We start from the raw sequence: 20,348 nt of genomic DNA on the forward strand, positions 1-20,348 counted from the left end.
AGCACAGCAGTCACAGCTGCTACCAGGTGTTTTCCCCAATACCCTGGCTTTTTGCTGCGGTGGTTTTGACTTTGAGGCTCATGGTCCACCATTGGTCCATAAGACACCAGAAGGTGGTCCACAGAAATGTGGCAAAAATACATCTCTTCCATGCAGATATATTTGCTGGTTTTGAATGTTCACACATTCACTCCCTTGAAGACAAGGAAGCAAAGCAAATGGAGGAAAATAAAAGTAATGAGTTAACATTAAAAGTTTTGGCTCGTTTTTATGTAGCTACGCATGAGAACTCTTATAGCAACACTGTGCAGAATGAACCTTGGGATAAGAAACACTGGTGGAGCCTTGGATTAATAGAATGTTGAGGAAACTTCTCTAGAGCATAATCACAGGTAAACTCTTTGTCCTTCCAAATGCCCCAGATGGGTCAAGGACCCCACCCAAAGGGCCAATTGACTTACTTACTTGACTAGTTAACAGTTATATATGTGTTGTGAATATAGAACAACTTGTGGGGCATGCTGTGAGCTGTCTCAGGCATTAATTGAATGTGGTCTCTGCCTTCCTGAAGGCAAGTGTTTCAGTGTGGGACACCAGTTTAAACTGTGTCCATTCCAGCTCTGCCATCCTTGGTGAGCAAGAGGGACAGTGACAAGAGAGGGGCAGAGGGAAATTTCTGTTTAGATGACAGCCTCTACTGCGTACTGTCAAGATGAGCCTGGCTGAAAAATTAAAGGGGGCAAGAGTTGTGTAAAGCTATGATATTCTAGAGGGATGACCAAAACTGCTGTTACTCTGTAATGGCCTCAATTTTTCAGTCTTTCAACATAAAGTACAGATCTTCAAAAGTCCATTTTTCAGCAATTTTACTAATTCAGTATTTCTCAATACCTATATATTTCTTAAGTGGTCACATCTCTATGAGGGTACTAGACAACCTTACCTGAAATTTTCATTTTCTAAAGCCTTTCAGCACCCTAAATTGTACTCTTTATTTGCTGAGACCAAGACTCCTAAACGATGCAAACAGATTTGAAAAATGTCATTGTCTGTCTTCTGCTCAAGGTTAAAGAAAACAGTTTTTCACTGTCAACTGGTCAGTTAATGCTCATTAAATGCTAAAATTGCTATGATAGAATACTGTAATTAAGAAAGGACATCTTCTGTACTTCTGAGACTCTAACCAGTTGTAGGATAACACTTTTACAGGAGCCATAGGACTCAACATCCCAAGTTCAAAATTGATTTTTCAGACTGAGTACCACTGAAATGAATCAAGATTTAGGATCCAAAGTGGATCCTAAGCCTCACGAAGAGATGCAGCATCCCAGCCTCTCAAGCAGAATTGACCAACATGTAGGGTTTATGTTCTGTGATACTTTGGGGGATTTTACTTTGTTTTCAATTCAAATTACATGAAAAAGAAACTTTTTTAGAATTTCTTATTACCCACAGAACACATTTAATAAGAAAACTAAGCAATGACTTAAGAAACTAGGCACCTTGATGCTTCAGAGGTGAAATTGGTCTCACTGAATTTCTCTGCTGCTGCATGTGGTTGATCCAAATGGGTCCTTCCCTTGTTAGGTGCAAGGTCTCCATACAAAACCTGCAACTGTGCTCGCTGTGCCCTCACTGGGCAGCACCATATCCCCAGGCTATCCACCCACCTACCTCTATGGAGTAGCCACCTCAAAATCTTGGGTGCTCAGCAGCTGTGTCACACCACTCATGAAACAGCATGCAGTCCTGGAGGACCTGTTCCAGCATTTCCAGGCATCATACTCTTGTTCTGTAGACCCTGGACCCCAGCATGATACAATACATCCAATGAGTTGTACTTGTAAGTCACTTTTTGGAAAACACCGTCTTCCCAAGCATTTTTTCTTCCAATACTGCCCTCACAAAAATCACGTCCAGAATGAAAACTGACTTGTTAAAAGTAATTAATTGTATTTCTTCTTGAAGTACCTGGAGAAATATTCAATAGAAACCACATTGCATGTAAAAAGTATGCAACAATATTGGGTTAAATAGGAAAAGATCAAAAATAATGACCTGTTTATAAAATGAGAAGTGTTGGGATATTCTGCTTTCTTTTAATCAGGTCTAGGGAATGTAGCTAACAATAGCAAAGGTAAATAAGAGCTACATGACATCTAGGTTTGAATAAGCAATGCATGTTTCTTCAGCATGTTTTCTTGTTAGGGCTTTCAGCCAGAATATATTCCCATTTTAAGTACCAACTTCCCATTGAATTATCTGAAATAGAAACTGCATGATATCAGTGACTTCCCATAAAATTAAATTACATCCAGGCTAGGCATCTTTCCTATAAGGAGGCATAAATACAGCAATATATGTGCATGGGCATGTCATTCATTTTATTGAAGACTTAACCAAGCTTTCTATGCAACTAATGTGTATCGTTAGCAGTGTTCATGTAGGCATGTAATATTGGCTCTTCAGGAAGAGACCTGAATGGATTCCACCTTACTCAACCCTTAAAATGTTACTGATTAACAGGAAAGAATTGGCATTCCCCATGTGTACAAACTACATAAAATATCCATTTTGTCAGAAAATTAGGACTGGATTTAAATTTCACAGCACACAAAGATAAAGAAAGTGAGAGATACCATGGTTATGGTATTGGCCCTGTGGGAAGTGTCTTCTAGGGTACCTGCTGGAGGGAAACCTGTGTTCCTCTTTTCCCCTGGCTGCTGGGGCCTGGGGGTGCTAATTTAGGCAGGTGATCCATGTAAGCAGTATCAGCCCCTGCACCCCAGGGTGCATCCAGCCAGCCAGCAAGTGTTGGTCTGAGGGGCAGTGCAGCCCAAAGGCAGGGTAAAAGGGGTTGGCTCCTCATTCTCCAGAAACAAGAGCCCTGCTGCAGTCAGTTTGCAAAGCTGAGAAGGGCTCCCACTGCTGAGCAAACAGTCCCAGCCACCTCCAGGTCGCAACCCACAAGAGCAAGGAGCTGCATACTGGGAACAGGAGCAGGGCCAGAAGGAAGGGCAATGCATTACCCATTTGCAGGGGAAAGCTACCCCTTGTAATGCATCCCTGTGCTCTCATGGTCCCATCTAAAAACAATCAGCTGTTTCACATGGCGTCATCAAGCCATAGCCCCCTTCATCTGAGTCAGGTTTTTAAGGGTTAATGGTTCCTGCAGCATTCCCTGCACTGTGGCTGTTGAGATCCCCCGTATGTATTTTGGTGTGTAACCCTTGTAGAAGGTCTGGTCATGTAGCTTACAGAGGCACACTTGAGCACTGCCCATGTAACCACATGCCCCTTTGCCCTATATTTCATGTGCAGATACAGAATAGCTGTAATTCTCATATATGATTTATTTTTGAGTACAGTGTATTGCTCTTTTCTGAAACTTTCTCCTTTTTCTTTCTTTTTTTGTCAACTTTCTGCATTGGCAGAGCATCTTGGGATTGAATTTATGGGTATGGACCAATCATTCCTTTTAGCCTACAGATTTTAGAGCCTGAGAGATAAACCCATTTTTATTTTTTTTCTCCACCTCCCCTTTTCAATTCCTAACCAATTTCTTTATGCTTTAGAAGGGATCATACAGCTATAACAACAACCCTCTTCAAAATGTTAGCAGAGATCAGGTCACTAAATGATAATAGTGATAGGATATTCCAGACCTAAGGAGTTCTAGTACTGAAGTATTCATAACACAGTGTACATTCATTTTTCTGCTGTGTAATTTTGACTGTTTTGACATTTGCTTTTGCTAAGTTCTTCTAGGGTTGACGGATTTTGGAAACACTGTAAGCATTAAGCAAAATGACTAACCAGTCTATAAAAAAAGATATACTGTTATGGCCACTTAAAATTCTGCAGATTTACAGTTTTGAGCTCTGGTTTCCAAGTAAAGTTTTATGTCTAAACCCACAGCTAGGTATGTAAATCAGATGCATATACATATGTGTAAATGGTATGCATATATACATTAATTTCTAGGTCTGTAAACTAGAAGTGAACTGAAGTAAAGGTTTACAGCTAGACTCCAGATCCTCAAGTCAGCAAATATATTCAATATTTCTAATACCAAACTCATATTGGACCCAACCAAGAATATTGGCACTGGGTACTATTTTTACACTTCAGCTTAAATATAATAGAAATAGGTCTTGTAAGTCCTCTTCATGAATAGACTGTACTTATCTGACTAAAATTTAGTAATCAAGGGCATAAATAATGCATCTCTTGAACAGGCTAGCCTGGAATTCAGGTCAGTTTTAGTTTGGAACCTCCTAAAATTGTCGGCAATGAGAAAAAACAGCCAGTGATGCTTTTCACACAGTTTTAGTTCATGTTCTTATTAAAAATGCCCCCACAAAATGTCATTAGTTTAAGCTGTGAACTGTGGAAAACCCATTACAAGTCCAAATTTTAAAAATCTCTCACAACCCAGCTTATCATTATTATTATTATCACAAGTTAATATTAATTCTCACTCATAAGTACTAGCTCATAGTAGAAGATATATGGCTACATTAACATATGAGGAATTAAATTAAAATGCTTTAGAAAACTGACTTGCAAATTTGGCTTCATATATGAAATTACATCAGTGGAACCACCTCTCGGAATGAAATTCTCTTCAAAATCCCCAGAGACCTGTAAGAAGAAAAACTTTAAAACAGAGCAAATTTAAGACCATATATGTCATCAATTATGTATAAATTAAGATGATGTGAAATTAATTGCATAATGTGCATATTCGAAAGGCTGCACATAGAGGGATTTAATATCTTGACTTAAGTCTCACATTGATTTGATTTTCCTAGCATTATGCAGGGGGGAGAAATGTATTCAAACGATTTTTAATACTTAACAGGCTAAAACGTTTTCTAAATTCTCACTGCACATACTTTTCTCTACAGATTTTTCCCTAAGGCTGGTATTATTTTTTTCAAGCTAGTTCAATGACCACTGCAAACACAGCACATGTTATTTGGCTGGGCATCATTAACTGGCTCTGTAAACGTTAACACTGGTCAGAAAGAGAGGGCAGTTTTGGGGTGAGACCCAGTATAACTGCAAGGGCCCCGCAGCAGTTCAGTCCCTGCTTCACAAACTCTTCTGGCCTTAAACAGAGAGGCCAAGGCTCATCATGAGGCACCATGCCACCTCCAGATCCATGGCCAGGATCCTGTCCCGTCCTCACAGGACACCCGGACGTCCCCCAGTCGGTCCCTGCTGTCCCGGGCAGGGAGACACTGTCAGCCAGGAGCACAGCCAGGTTTACATGGGAGCTTGTGGGTTTACTAGGCAAGATATGCCCAGAGGCCTCTGCCTTCCCAGGCAGCCATTCCCCTCGTGGCTTGAGGGAGGGCATGGCGGCACCACCGTTCATGCATACCATGTCAAGCTGGATCTTCCTATGGGCCTCATTTCGAAGGGTGCAGGAGGGAATTAAGGCAACGAAAGCAGACTCCAGGGTTTACCTCTCTGTGTCTCTCAAGACCTACAGTCCCAGCAGACATGCCAGTGCAAGGAGCACTGCTCAGGGCTGCACCCACCACCCTGTTCCCTTGCTGCACTCCCCTCCCCTGCAGTGGGTGAGAGCCCAGGGGCGTCCAACACACAAGCGACAAGCCTCAACCCACTGGCAGCCTTAGCAGACCCATCACCGGCCAGCTGCCCAGCTCATTTAAAACAGTCTCAGCCTGGAGCGGGCCTCCTGGAGTCAGTGCAATTTTTTCCTGAGTATAAACAACCAAGCAGAGTTTCCACTGTTAATTAATCTTCTTCCTCCTCTCCTTTCCTCTCAAAAAAAACGGGTTGATATGTCCTTATTCATTTTGCTTTCACAAGCTAACAGCTGACAGCATGAACAAAAGAAAAAAGAATAATTCAAAGCATTTAAAATTTGCCCCTAAATTGCTTAGCGCAATTCTCCTGTTTCCTGTGACATCCTCGTAATATACCATTTCCATGGCTAACTAATAAGCGCTTTCAGAAGGGGCAAAAATGGGAAGGGGATTAAGTGCCACTAACTAGCCTAGGCGAGGAGTTATGCTGTATGAGAAATCCCTTCACACTCTGCTTCAGCCTTTTTTTTCGTCCCCAAGCATTTCTTCACTCTGTTTTTTCCAGTATCAAGCATGCTGTGCCAGGCCTGCAGTTGACTTCTCAATCCTTTAACCCTATCTTTCCCTATATTTCACCTTCCTCTTTTTCTCTTTGTCCTGGTTTAGTTTGGTTTCGTTTTGTTTCATTTTGTTTCGTTTTGTTTCGTTTCATTTGGAACTTCAACCCTTTCTTCCTTACCTTTTTTGACTTTCTGTTCTTGGAGTTATATTTTTGTTTTCTTTAATACATTTTTGCAGCATCCTAGTTTTACTGAACTCACTTCTTCCCTCCCCTCCCCCCCCCCTTGTTTATAATCGGTGCTATTAATTTTGTCTGACAGTGCTCATGACGTGTTTGCTGGTGTTTTGGTTTACAAGGTGTTTGGCTTGTAGGACAAATTCATTCCATGGTAAGGTGCATTGTATCAGAGAAATTAAGATTTCTTTTTGCTTTGTTGCATGGAATATTTACCATTTTCCCACAGCAACTTTAAAACTAAATGAGAAAAGCCCAGGAAAGACATTGGAGGAAGGATTGCTCCCTCTTCAGTAGGGAGCATTTTCCAGCATGACATTTATGACAGCACATCATTTAAGGATGGACAGAGACTCATAGCACATGTGAGGAACCGTTGTGCATCTCTGTACCTCCTGGTGAATTGCCCCACAGACCTTTTGTGTTCATGCAAGTCCCTTCCAGCAGGAATAATGCTGGCATTTATCCCAAAGTAGTGTGAAGCTTTATTCGTTCATTTATTTTTAATCACCTACTGGTATTGCGACTGTGGTCAATATTGCAGTCTGACTAAAGGCCACCATCTGGTCTGGATCCTCCAGAGCAAGTTTTCTGGGCTGTCTGCTTAATCAAAAATAAGACTTAAGAAAAGCTAGACACCCATTTTTGTCCTAAAAGCAGGAATGCAAATCCACATCCATAAAGTGTCAACACAGAACGCGCCTCTGTTTCAACACTCCTTACATAATGTTTCCCCAGCACAGCACACAGTGATGCTCTCTGCCAAGCATGAGTGAGGCTGGAATGCATGGGTAGCTCCAACCCAAACATTACCAGTGCTACTAACATCTTTATAATAGTGAAATATCTCTGATGAGTGAGATCGGTAACAAGTTGTCATCACTGAGCAAGCTGCTGCTCTAGACAGAACAGTTCGTTTGCTGGACACAAAGAGATGCAAGTAGAAACCCAACATTTCTCTGATACAAGGCACTGATGGTTGTTGATATTGCTGTGTTTTTGGAGGAGCACTGGAGAAAGAGTCTGAATTTTATGACCAGAGCTCAAAACTTGTCTTCATTTCCATTGGTGATATAATTACAAGCCAAGCTCTTGTCTCAAATGTAGAAGGATATTTTGAAATCTATCTGTAAAGACAACTGAGATATAAATTGACATGGGGGCAGAGGGACATTGGATATGAAAACAACCCAAAAGAGATAATAAGAAAATAAATTTCTCTTAAGGCCCATAAAATTGGCCTTCATTCCAGCTGTCTTTGCAGAGTAAAACTTCCACAGCATTTGCAAGTTCATGTTATTACCTTAGTGCATTGCATTTTTATTTCCAGCAAATGCTGAGTGTTTGTCAGTTGTGAAGTTGTTTCTTAGATACTATGGTTGTTGACTTAAACAAAAAAAATTACTTTTGACTGTAATGGTACGAATGATTGCTTGTCTCCAGTACTGTGTTAAGAGCTTATGGTGTAGTCCTGTTCTCCTTGCAGTCAATAATGAGTCTGCCTGAAGTGTGGTGGCTGTGATTCCGTGTGGCTGTGTGAATCTGTGCAGTGGTTTGTAGCATGCCAGCTGTTGCCTGTGTGCTCCTTGCCTAGCCATTCTCCCATGTTGTGACCTTCTCTGTTTTTGTCCCTTTCTAGAAGCTGAAGAACTGTACCAGAAACGGGTGCTGACCATAACTGGCATTTGCATTGCCCTTCTAGTAGTTGGCATCATGTGTGTGGTGGCCTACTGCAAAACCAAGTAAACTTTTCTCTTCTTTTTTATATGTATAGTTGTTGGTCAGGGCCTTCCCAGTTGACTGTAGCTTCTAATCCTCTGAGCATAACGTTGTATATGGGTTTCTCCAGAGGTGAGCTGAAGAGACAAATCTGTGGCCAGGGTGCTCTGGTCCCAGCCAGAGGGGTGCAGGTCTCCATGTCCATCAGTAATGCAAAGATAAGACAGGTATCTGAAAGGTTTCTCACCCTTCAAATGTGACTTGAGCAAATTTCACTGACTTGCAGTTCTTGCAGTTCTTTGTCTATCAGCTGGTTTCCTCAACTGGAAAGGAACAAACCCCAACACCGGAATCATGTTGCTCTGCAGCAGTAAATTTTACGTATCAGCCTAGTTTGTTTGTACTTGAGGCAAGATTAATGGTGCTAAAAGTTACTAAACACCAAAGGCCAAAGAAACAAAAGTGAAAGTGCTCCCAACGCAAAAGTAGGCACTTAAATGCATTCTGTGAGTCTCTGTAAATTACTGAGGGTGACTCTCAAACATGCATGAGGCGCTCTGGACCATAAATTACACTGAACATCAGCAGGATTTGTGCTTCCAAAACTTCTGGCTGCTTTTATAAATCTCCCCATGAAAACACAGAGAACACTTATCATAAATCTTCTACATTTGTATAAACCTGATTTACTGTTGCAGGGCCTGATTGGCAGTTGGGTTGTTGGTTTTCCTTGTAAGCCCCAGCAATAATAGATGTGTTAAGGGGGGGGGGGGATCATTTTCCCCCCCTCCGTGAGAATCCAGACACACACACACACGCTGGTCCAACCCACAACCTTGTGCCAGTGGTCAGTGGGGAACGACTGAAACAATAATAAAGAATCTGATCAATTACTACTTTTAGAAATGACAACTGGCAAGCCAGGGCAGCTGAACAATTTCCTGGTCCAAAGTTCTTCGAAATCAGCCAAGACATCCCCATGAATTTCAACAAACATTTAGTCAGGGTCCTGAAGTACAGTTTTCTATATAAAGAGCTCCCAGAATCCATCAGGACTCTGGATGCTTTGTCACAGTTTGTCCCAGACATCAGTGATCACTGCCAGCCAAAAGTGAAACGTTTTCAAACACAGCTGATGAAAGTGAAAGTGAGCTGCCAGTTCATGGCCCTCCCATTGCAGCAGTAATGCCAGACTGCTATCTGTGAGATGTTCCCCACGTGCTCTTTCCTCCTAATAGGGGAAAACCAAGAAACCGGGGAAAATCCTGGAATGGTGTTAGGAGAACACACTAAATAAAAATATAATGGCTTAGGTTTTGTTGGTCTCTTTGCAAGAGATACTGCTGGTCAAATGCTAAGGCAATGTCTTTGACACTGAGTCTTAACTCAGAGGTGCTTTATTTGCAAGTCATTTATGTTAAGGGAAAGGCTTCTCAGAATAAGTGAGGTACACATTAGCTTTCCCAGTATTCTTTCTTCTCAGCTTCCTGGAGTAATTTCTTTTTTTCGTTAGTGTCCTTTTACTAGAGGACAAACAGCGCACATGGAAGCATGCAAAATGTGAATACCTTGATCACTAAAGGTGGGAAGTAATGTGATTTCCTAGGGACAGATTCCCAGGCAGTATGTGCCAGGATCTCAGACCCATATATGATGAACTCAAACTGCCTCTAGAACCCACTTTCTCTACCATGTCAGGGGACTTGGGTTGTCCTCAGCTCCCATGGTCTCCAAGGTCTCATGAAGGGGTGCAGTGAAATCAAGTTAAACCCTTGCCTGTGTTGCTTCTCAGCCCAGGCAGGTCTTTGGATAGCTGCTCAGATATCTCCTGGCGCTGCACTCTCCATCAGCCTTAACCACCTGTGTGTCCTAAGATGATGTCTGGTTATCCTCCAAATACAAAGCCCATGTGGACAGGGACTGTGTCCTGCTGAGACAGGAGCATTTGCAAGGCAGCCATGTCTGCTTATACCATTCATGTGGAGGGACATAAATTAAACATCTTCCACTATCCAGGCACATACACACAGAGAAAATATGTAAAATGCAGTGTGTCAAGTCATGTTTTCTTTGTCTTTATGCTTCCTGGGCAATCAAGCTTTAACATATTTATTGTTTTCCTTCCCCTCTCCTTTTTGGAAAGCTTGGAATAGCCCCCTTGAGTTCAAAACAGGATTGAAAATGGTTATATTTTACGCTGTTCTACCCTGCCAAAAGTATCTGCACTTCTGCATACGGCTTAGGGAATTGTGTGTATTTTAGTTCTTGCCACAGCCAAGGTCATATGCACTCTGAAGTGCACTGGAGCCTGCATCCTCCTTTCATTTCCCTGAGTTCTGTGGCAGGATGGTGGAAGTTCTCCAGTATAATCAGAAAAAAATGGCGAATATTGATAAATTAAGTCTGAAATTGAATAGCTCTTTCCTCGGTTATTTATTTTGGTGTTCTATTTAGTGTGTTCTGCATGGCGTTCACAGCACCAGGTTTTACTATGCTGCAAGTTTTGTTACTGACAGCCTGTAATGATCTCCTGAAAAGTTCTCTTGAGGAGAGCTGGAAGGATTAGCAACTGGGGCAGGAGCAGCTGAGGACAGGGCACAGTAGAAGCATCCAAGTCAGCCAGAGACCATGCTATTAGTACATGTGCTTGATGGATGATTCTACTGAATGCATTAGCAGCCCTGCATCCACCTGGTAATCATTAGGTTCCAGAGTTAATCTCACTTTGCTGTAACAAAACCTTCCAGAGCTGCCAGGATGGCTGCAGACTCAGGCATACCTCACCCACACACTCACTTTGGATTTCTGGGGCTTCCTCTGCAGCTTTCACTTCTTTAACAGATTTACATGTTTGAAGTGCACTGTTGAGGTAGGGGACAAATCCCACAAAAAAAAGCGTAGCTGCCTCATCACAAAGATTGTGGCACTCACCATGTTTTCCAGTGGCTGCAAGCTAGCTCTGAGGCGAAGCCACCTTGACTCCCTCTGGTGAATGGAGAAGCATAATCTGGTGGGCTGTTAGAAACCTGGCTGTGGCTGCAGTGAGGGTGTCAAGATGGCTGGGTTAAAATCTCTCCCCCTCCCTTCTGACTGCAGAAAAGAGCTCCTTCTGAGATGGAACATGGTTTAGAAATTACTTCCCTCTTCCTCACACTTTTTCCCGTCCCTCTGTGGCCTGCTGACTCCTGGAAGGGTTCCCACACATCCTTCCCCCTCTGCAGGTCCCCACAGATACAGCTGCAATTAGACCTGCGGTCTTCAGAGTTACTCTGAGATCTTGCAGCTATGGGGAAAGTGCTGGCAAAAAAAGCAATGTTTTATTATTATCATCATCATCAACATGCTGAAAGGTGCAGCTGCTTTCCCTTTGTCTATTAAAATCATTTCCGTGTTTCATGCACAGGAAGCAGAGGAAAAAGTTACATGACCGCATTCGACAGAGCCTGCGCTCGGAAAGGAACAATGTGATGAACTTGGCCAATGGGCCACACCACCCCAACCCGCCACCGGATAATGTCCAGCTGGTGAACGTAGGTTTTACTGCCTAGGCTGCCAGTGCCACAACAAAGCTCACCCCCCAGCTTTTAAGCTTCTATCTGCTGCAGGCTGGTGACTGAATTCTCTTTGCTTTCTCCACCCAGAAATAGTTAGGGACTTTGCAAAAAATATGCAGTAGAATTAGGTACGTTTCTGCAGGTGGCCAGTTTACTGGGGCATGCTGCAGTGCTGCAGCTGTGCCTGTGGATCTAGGACACCAAAAGCAAGAAAAATGCCTCAGAAAAAAATACTAATGGCTCTACAGCAGGGCCAAGCGTTGTAGGGATCAATGTCTTCAAACACATGTCTTGTTCTTCCTACTGCCCTTGGCGTGATGGTTGGTGAGCAGGGATAGCCCCCTTGGATCAGGAATGTGATGCTATGAACTCAGGGGTAAAAGTCTGAATGAAGATCTCACCTGGACAGTAGCAGTGACTGAGGACACAGGACTGGGGCAGATAGTCCACCAGCATCCCCCAGCCATTTGTCAGAGGAGAGCAGAGTTACTCTTCAACTAACCCCTTAGCCAAGCCCCTTGGCCTTAGAGGCCAGGGCTCATGCTGCTGCTTCCTCCTCTCCTCCCTTTCCCAGAGAAGCCTGGTGCCCACAGGGAATGTCAGCTTCCTGCCACCTCAAGCCATCCCTGCTCTCCTGCTCCACCATCGCTATACATATTCATGCCAGCTTGTTGCAGGGGTGAGCCCTGGCTCCGCTAAGTCAATGGCAGCACTCCCACTGACCTTGGTTAAGGCCAAGACACCTTTTCAGAAGAGCTCAGCTTCCAATATTTCCCCTCAAAGGACCTAAATCCATGGTCAGATAATTAAGACAGGGGAAAACAGGAGTGCCCACTGAGGAGAGTGGACAGTCCTACGAGCAACAGCATTGGGGGGGGCTCCAGACAAAAGCTGTGAGGGAGGTTGGGCACTGCACACCTCCAGCCCCATCTCAGGAGGCTTTGGCCCATTCTGCAGATCATTCCCTGTTGAATAGGTCTGCCCTGGTGCTGCATCCATGGACACTGAACATAGCCATTTCCTGCCCAGATTCTTATCCTGCAATGAACCATTGCTACTGTTAACTACTGCTGTCTTCTCCATCAGAGAACAGTTTTTTTGATGCATTTGGTAGTAAAGGGGGGGTTGCCTTTCCAGGTCTCTATCCATGAGGACTTCTCATCCCTTGTTAAATATGTGTGTTGTTTATAGCCTGATTGGGAGGCACACCTTTGCTAATTTCCTCATTTGTTTCCTCCTACTTTGAGTTTAGACGGGGTATGTACACAGAGGTGTACACGAATGTGCTTGAGTGTGTCACTGTGCTTTCTGCCTGTATTTAAGTGACAAAGTCTGTGCTTTGGCACGTGTGAAAAACTGTCACTTGGGGGGAAGGGGGGAGGGACTGGAAATTATGTCTCCAAATGTGCTGTGAATTACAGTTTGTAAACCTGCGGTTTGTCTGGGTTTTTTCAGCAGTACGTTTCAAAAAACGTAATCTCCAGTGAGCATGTCATCGAGCGAGAAACAGAGACATCATTTTCTACGAGCCACTACACCTCAACAACACATCATTCCGTGACGGTCACCCAGACACCTAGCCACAGGTACTGGAGTGGGAAGGAAAACAGCACCTGTAATATCTGATCTGTTGTTGTTGCAAAATCGAAAAGATGTGTAAAAAAAGAAACCCAGAGAAATCTATGCTCCCTTTGTAGTGTTTTCATTTTAAGGCTAACAATATTTGATGTCATGTCACCTAACTAATGATCTTTCCAGGAATTTACAAAGAGCTTTATTGACTGAATGGCATTCCAATACCATTACAGTGAATTTTAGTATATACAATTGCTAAATCAGTGACAGTCCTGGTGACTGGAAAGCCCTCCTTCCCTCTTCTTTTATACACACATTCAAAATCGTCTTGATGCATGTAGATTCATACAATTCACAAAATTCTGCAGCCCCGGTTGCCAACCCAAAGGTTACGCTGCACATCCTGAGTGGCAACAGAGCCCTTCCTTTCCCCTGGCTAAACTTCAGCTCATCTGCATTTGCCACCAAACAATCCTCTCATGCTCCCCTCCCTTCTTCTCCTTCCCTGGTTGCTGCTCTCCAGCTGGAGTAATGGCCATACCGAAAGCATCCTCTCTGAAAGCCACTCGGTGCTCGTCAGCTCCTCCATGGAGAACAGCAGGCACACCAGCCCAGCGGGGCCCCGGGGCCGCCTCAATGGCATCAGTGGGCCACGAGAAAGCAACAGCTTCCTCCGGCATGCGAGAGAGACCCCTGACTCCTACCGGGACTCTCCTCACAGTGAAAGGTAGGACACACCACCTCATTGTTTTCAGCTGGCAAGGCCTGGTATTCCCAGGTGGTTTCAAAGCTTGGGAGCACAGGAAGAAACCCACCAGTGCAGCTGTTCATCTACAGAGTGCATCTCCTCATTCATAAAGGTGGAGAGCTTGGTAGTAGTTTAAAGTCTACCAAAAGCATTTCTTCCCTTCTTGCCTCTGCTGGATTTATTCCTAATAGCCAGGAGTTCACATTTGGATAAGCTCCACTGAAGTCATTTGTCAGAAATTTCCATTGTAAAGTAAGAACCGATCTTTGCCTAATTATCAGTTTCTTAGAAGAAGCAAGTGAGAAAACTGAGGGATTTTGTGAGACACAAAAGGTGGGGAGAAAGCAATGTATTGAACCATAGGAGGGCACTAAGGACTCCTAAGCAGTATAAGAATTCTGCCACTACCTACATTCTGGGGGATTCCAGCTCCTAAACCCATTATCTCTTACAAAATTTCCCCTTGACACTTCATTAGCAAGGAACACAAAGTGCAAGCCAGAAAAACCCAGCTCATTATTAAATCAGGAGTAGTTAGAAATAAAGCTGGCCAGGAGTTTTCCAACTAAGTAATATTTTCTGTGAAAAGACTGGTTCATCAGTACTTACAGTTTGCCTTGAAGTGCATCAGTTGTAAGAAAACTTTTACTGAAAAAGTCTTCTCAGCTTTAGGCTAGGATTTTATCTCAAGAGCATGGGATGTCCCCAGAGTAGCAAAAGAAAGACTGAGGAGAAACAAGACATTTAAAGAGAGCTTTGCTCCCAACAGTCAGAGGCAGAATAAAAGGAAAGTAAAGAGTTACTGAACCAATTCTCTGAGCATTGTGAAATCATGAGGGCTTTGATCTTGTGGGATGTCCATGATGTCAAAAATGCAGCCAGGCACTCCCCAAGGAGGCCGAGTTGTGTAGGACACAAATTGAGGTTTCCAGAAAAATGAATGTGCAAGTACAGCAAAAGCCATTTCTGTGGTACTCCCTCTGCTACACAAAGAACAATTGCTTAGCAGCAGCATAAGGCATGATGGCTAAGGGTTCTCTGAATAAGGTCTATAGGACAACTAAGGATAGTGAACTGGCTCTCTCCTTATAACAAAGTTATATGTTATTTACCATGGAATTTAATTTCAAGATATGTGGCTCACATGACATAAACAGCCATGGCCCCAATCCAGTAGAGCACTTCAACAAGATTAACTTTTAATTGTGCAAGTAGCACTGTTGAAATCAGTGAGATTACTCACGTGGGTAGAGCTCAGCATGTGCTTAAGTGCTTTGCTGGATCAGGACCTATACAAGTAAATACCACATTGTCTCCTGCCTGGGAACTGTCCCGGATGCACGGCCACATGCCCACTGATGGTGAGTATTACAGCTTAGTATATTTGGGCATCTGCATGTGAGAAGCAAAGATCATTCAAGCTGTCTTCCCACATTGCCTGGGACACTGCGGAGCATCAGTCTGATATGAGCTGCTCAGATTTTAGCGGGGGAAAGGAGCATGTGCCTTTCTGTTTTGATGAGAAGAAAGAAGGCATTTCATCAACTATTGTGTTTCTTGAAGATTATGCTACAGGTGAAAAGCAGCAACATTTCTGTGATAATTCACCAGGCATTGATGGCCTAGCCTGTGCCTGAAATGACAGTAAATTTGTAATGCAGAAGGTAGTTCCCTGGGCATTAAATTAGGCCTTATCTATTTTTAGCAAGCAGGAAATACATGGCAGTTTATTTCTGAGATGGATTGTGTGTATGTGTGTGTATATAAGGGGGAAAATGAGAGTTATTTGCAACTAAAAATTACTCTGAAATATAAAGGAATGTATGAGCTGACAAAGTACTTCCTGAAGCCCTCAAATGTTGCTGTGCTGTGAAATGGTAGATCAAGGCTGTGCTCCCTCCACCCTCCAGTCCCCCAGCTACTTCACAATTTTGAAATTAAATAGAACGGACATTGAGATAGGGTCTTTTGCATTACCCCATCCATTTGTTGGATCCCATGCCCTGACACCTGTTTACACAAGCAGAGGACCCAAGCACCTGTATTTTAGAAAGTCCTTAGCCATCTTACAGGAGAGAAGATCAAAAACCACCATCTCTGCACAAAAGGCTGGACTCTTATGAAGTTCACAGCATGTAACAAGTTAATGCTTGTTGGCTGACCATGGATACACTCTGATCCCCTTTCACTGAGCCAGTATGGTTTACCTTTTGTTGACCATGAAGCTGGATAAATCTATCGCCTTTTAACCTTCATTTTGGGATGGGCTAGAGCTGCATGTATTCGGCTCCTGTGCCCCAGCTCGTGGACAGCAGCTTGTTAGCACTGGCCCATTATGATGTGGGGGAATACACCAGAAATGTGTGAATGCACAACACCCCAGTATGAGTAACTAGACACTGATGGAAGCGTGCACAGTATGCTGAACACATTTAATTAACCCTGCATTAACTGAATCAGTTTAGCTAAAATCCAGTGTGTCAGGAAGATGTACATCCAACACTGTACCAGCTGGGGAAGTTGAAAGGCTTCATTTTTTCAGACAATGCCTATTTAAAAATGTGAAAGGGATGCAAAGTTCACTCATGGAAGGAAAAATAAAGAATGGCTTCATTCATCTGATGCATAGACCTATTAATTGCCCTCTGCTCTCACTAGCAACCAACTTGATTAGTTCCCATGCATAACTACAGCTTTGTTCTTCTTTCTTCTGTTCCTGAGTTGATGTAAATCAATGTGCCTCTACTGAAATCAATTTACTCTACTACACCTCAGTTCAGGATCTGTCCTGGTTTCTCTTTTATCCAATAACTCTGTTTTAATCAAGTGTAATATATGCAACTGTGTCATAGATTGGATAAGAAAGTTGGATTCAGATTTATTTTGTTAATTTCAGACTCAGATAGACAAATCACTAATGGAAAAGTAAATAACTTCCTCAACCATAGCTGTATAACTTATCTCAATGGGCCTGTGTAAGAAAGGGAGCTTAGAAAGATTTTAAATTTGGACACATGAAATTCAGGCAGGTGAACTTAGGATAAGAACAAAAGCAAAGCCAAACCATGCAAAATGTCATGCTGGGCACTGTGCCTTTGATCAAGAGGTTTCAGGCAGATCTTCACCTGGCATGAATCCTCATGACCTCATAGCATCTCATGGAGCTCTGCTGATTCAAACCAGCTGAGAGTCTCACATTTTTTTTGTCCTATTCCTTTGGGACAAGCTCTGTACTGGCACCTGAGCTTTATTTTCAGAAATCATCTTTGACCATTACCCTTTCCACCAAAACTTATGAAGAAATAGGGGCACATTTTGCAGAGCAATCATGAACACTGGGCCAGACAGTCCCCTCTGTCAGCATTTGTTCCCACATGATGACAAATAACGAACCATGTTTCTTTGCAGACAGATAGACCTACCAGCCAGGGTAACTAGCACCCGAAGAGTGGAGCAGCACAAAGCTGCTGGGACAGTGCTGCAAATCCTCCTCTGACTACCCCCCGTGATTGAAATCAGCAGAATCTGGCTCTAGATTTTGTACAAACTTTGCTTTCTCTCTTTAGCCTGAGACAGTCTGGTTGTCAGAAGAGGGTGAAGCCCCAAGAGGACTGTCCCTCGGTTCCTTCCTTTCTCTCCTCCTGTCTGTTTGCATGCACTCCAAGTTCTGGTCATATCCTGCCAGAAATGCAGCAGCCGTTTTCCTTTTGAGAAAACACTTGCAAATGCATTTTGTTTCTGGCAGCCCCCCACTCTCTGAATCCCATTCCTGGAGTCGTTCCAGGAAGTTATTCTGGCAAATAATTTGCAGCACCTCCATGGCTCTTCTGAGGCGAACGGACCTGGGGGCTTTGCCATGCTCCTCCTGCTCTCAAACATTTTTGACCAGAGTCCTATAAGTCAGCAGTTTTACAGGATTAATAGCAACAGGAAAGTTTCCCTGGTAGCCTATTGGGAGGATGCCAGGGATCTTAAGGGGTCCCTGCCTTTTCCGTCCCAGCCCATGTGAGCAGCTGTGTTCACAAGTCACCACCGCTCCTGTGCTCGCAACGTTTCCCCATCTCTTTTCTTCAGGTATGTCTCAGCTATGACCACACCAGCTCGCATGTCACCTGTTGATTTCCACACTCCAACTTCTCCCAAGTCCTGCCCCTCCAAAATGTCGCCACCGGCTTCCAGCTTGACCATCTCTGTCCCGTCGGTGGCGGTGAGTCCCCTTGTAGAAGAGGAGCGACCGCTGCTGTTGGTGACCCCACCGCGACTACGTGAGAAGTATGATCATCACCTTCAGCAGTTCAACTCCTTCCACCACAATGCCACCCACGAGAGCAACAGCCTGCCGCCAAGTCCTCTGCGGATAGTGGAGGACGAGGAGTATGAGACCACGCAGGAGTATGAACCAGCACAGGAGCCTCCAAAGAAACTCGCCAACAGCCGGAGGGTCAAAAGAACAAAGCCCAATGGCCACATTTCCAGCAGGGTGGAAGTAGACTCCAACACGAGCTCTGAGAGCAGCAGCTCTGAGACCGAAACCGAAGACGAAAGAATAGGCGAGGATACACCGTTCCTGAGCATACCGAACCCCGTGGCGACCAATCTGGAGCCAGCCACTGCCTACCGGCTGGCTGAAAGCAGGACTAACCCGGCAAATCGCTTCTCCACACCAGAGGAGTTGCAAACAAGGTTGTCCAGTGTGATAGCTAACCAAGACCCTATTGCTGTATAAAACATAAAACACATAGATTCACATGTAAAACTTTATTTTATATAATGAAGTATTCCACCTTTAAATTAAACAATTTATTTTATTTTAGCAATTCCGCTGATAGAAAACAGGAGAGGGGAAAAAAACTTTTATAAATTAAATATACGTATGTACAAATGTGTTATGTGCCATATGTAGCAATTTTTTACAGTATTTCAAAAATGGGGAAAGATATCAATGGTGCCTTTATGTTATGTTACGTTAAGAGCAAGTTTTGTACAGTTACAATGATTGCTGTCCCATAGTATTTTGCAAAACCTTCTAGCCCTCAGTTATCCTGGCTTTTTTGTGCACTGCATTATAATGACTGGATGTATGATTTGCAAGAATTGCAGAAGTCCCTCTGGATGCTTGTTGTAGAATCCCCAGATCAAAAAGCCCGGTAATGGCACTCCCACCCTACCCACCCCACCAGAAAAAAAAACAACACACAAACACACACACATGCATAAACACACAGAAAAAAAAAAAAAAAAAGAAAAAAAAAGAGAAAAAAAAAGCTGAAAAAAACAACAACAAAAACATTTTCTTCTATAAGAAGTTTTATTTGCTTTCCGTATATGAAATGAGTTTTGTCTGCTCTCTGCCAGCTAAAAGGTTTGCTTCTTTGAGCACTGGGATAATAGCAGATCCAACAGCATGCTACTATTAATTACAGCAGGATAACGAAAAAAAACAACAAAAAAAAACAAAACAAAACAAAAAAAAAGCCAACCTGCATTAAATAATGTTACTTATAGAAAGAAAGTAATACTGTGATTTTAAACCAAATATATTATTAATCAGAGGTCAGCTTGTAATCACTAGGAGCTGCCATTTCATTATTTTCCAGATATTAATTGTTCTAGTAATCCCTTAGAAATTGGGTTTAGGTTAGCTGAGGCTTTGAACCCAATACTCTATTAAAAAAAAAAAGGAAAAAAAAAAAAAGAAAAAAATAAAAAAGAAAAAAAAAGATTTATATTAGTTTAAGTTAATGGGGCAAATATAATAGCAGATATCTGTAATCAAGCAAGGAAGAGATCTAGCTGGAAAACAAATGCCACTAATAAAAGTGCAATCAGTTTTCACCTCTATTTTTTAATATTGATTTCTAATAGATGATTTATCCTTTTGTTTCCCCTCAGTTTTCTCCCATTTCTTCTCCTTCTCAGAAGGAACCCTGACAAGCTTCTAGCAATACTTTGTTAGAGCTGCTGTTGGAGTAAGGGTTACTCTTGGACACAGAAATGACTTTTAGGGAAGAACTGATTTGCTGAATGGTTAAAAAGTGTAGGGAAGTAGGAAGGACATAGCAGAAGTATGGAGTTCATTTCTACTTGCCTTTATTGACTCCATTATTTGGGGTGAAAGAGGCAAGGCTGGTGCAAAGCCCATTTATGAAGGCAAGCACACTTTGTGGGTTACAGCCAGAGTGTGCATGGCAATTTGGTATCAGTGTTTATATGGCCAGTGATGGCCCTGAAGTCTTTGACTAGCAATGAACAAGGATGCTGTCAGTGCTGGAGCAGTCCAGTTGCATCCATTCATACAGAAACAACTGGCCTCTTTTGCACTGAATTCCTATCAGTTTAGTCAGGGTCACTCTGCCTCTTCTCTTCTTTTGATTTTTGTTGTGTGTTCAGTTGGC

At 43.0% G+C, this 20,348-nt stretch overlaps 1 protein-coding gene across 5 annotated transcripts in view; it reads left to right on the forward strand.

Annotated features, from left to right (window-relative positions):
* NRG1 (neuregulin 1) overlaps positions 1-19,212 on the forward strand; it is a 183,233-nt gene extending 164,021 nt beyond the window's left edge. For 3 of the 5 annotated variants that reach the window (XM_075020270.1, XM_075020272.1, XM_075020268.1), the window contains 5 exons: positions 7,997-8,099; positions 11,480-11,606; positions 13,086-13,216; positions 13,729-13,932; positions 18,028-19,212. In XM_075020270.1, the coding sequence (XP_074876371.1) occupies positions 7,997-8,099; positions 11,480-11,606; positions 13,086-13,216; positions 13,729-13,932; positions 18,028-18,679 (1,217 nt within the window). In that variant the 3' untranslated portion in view covers positions 18,680-19,212. Of the gene's footprint in view, positions 1-3,434; positions 3,459-7,996; positions 8,100-11,479; positions 11,607-13,085; positions 13,217-13,728; positions 13,933-18,027 lie in introns of all 5 variants that reach the window. The other 2 variants (XM_075020269.1, XM_075020271.1) reach the window with 1 other exon arrangement.
* Positions 19,213-20,348: the final 1,136 nt, after the last annotated feature.

Source organism: Buteo buteo, chromosome Z (assembly GCF_964188355.1).
Source record: "Buteo buteo chromosome Z, bButBut1.hap1.1, whole genome shotgun sequence".
In the NCBI taxonomy this organism is placed as follows: domain Eukaryota; kingdom Metazoa; phylum Chordata; class Aves; order Accipitriformes; family Accipitridae; genus Buteo; species Buteo buteo.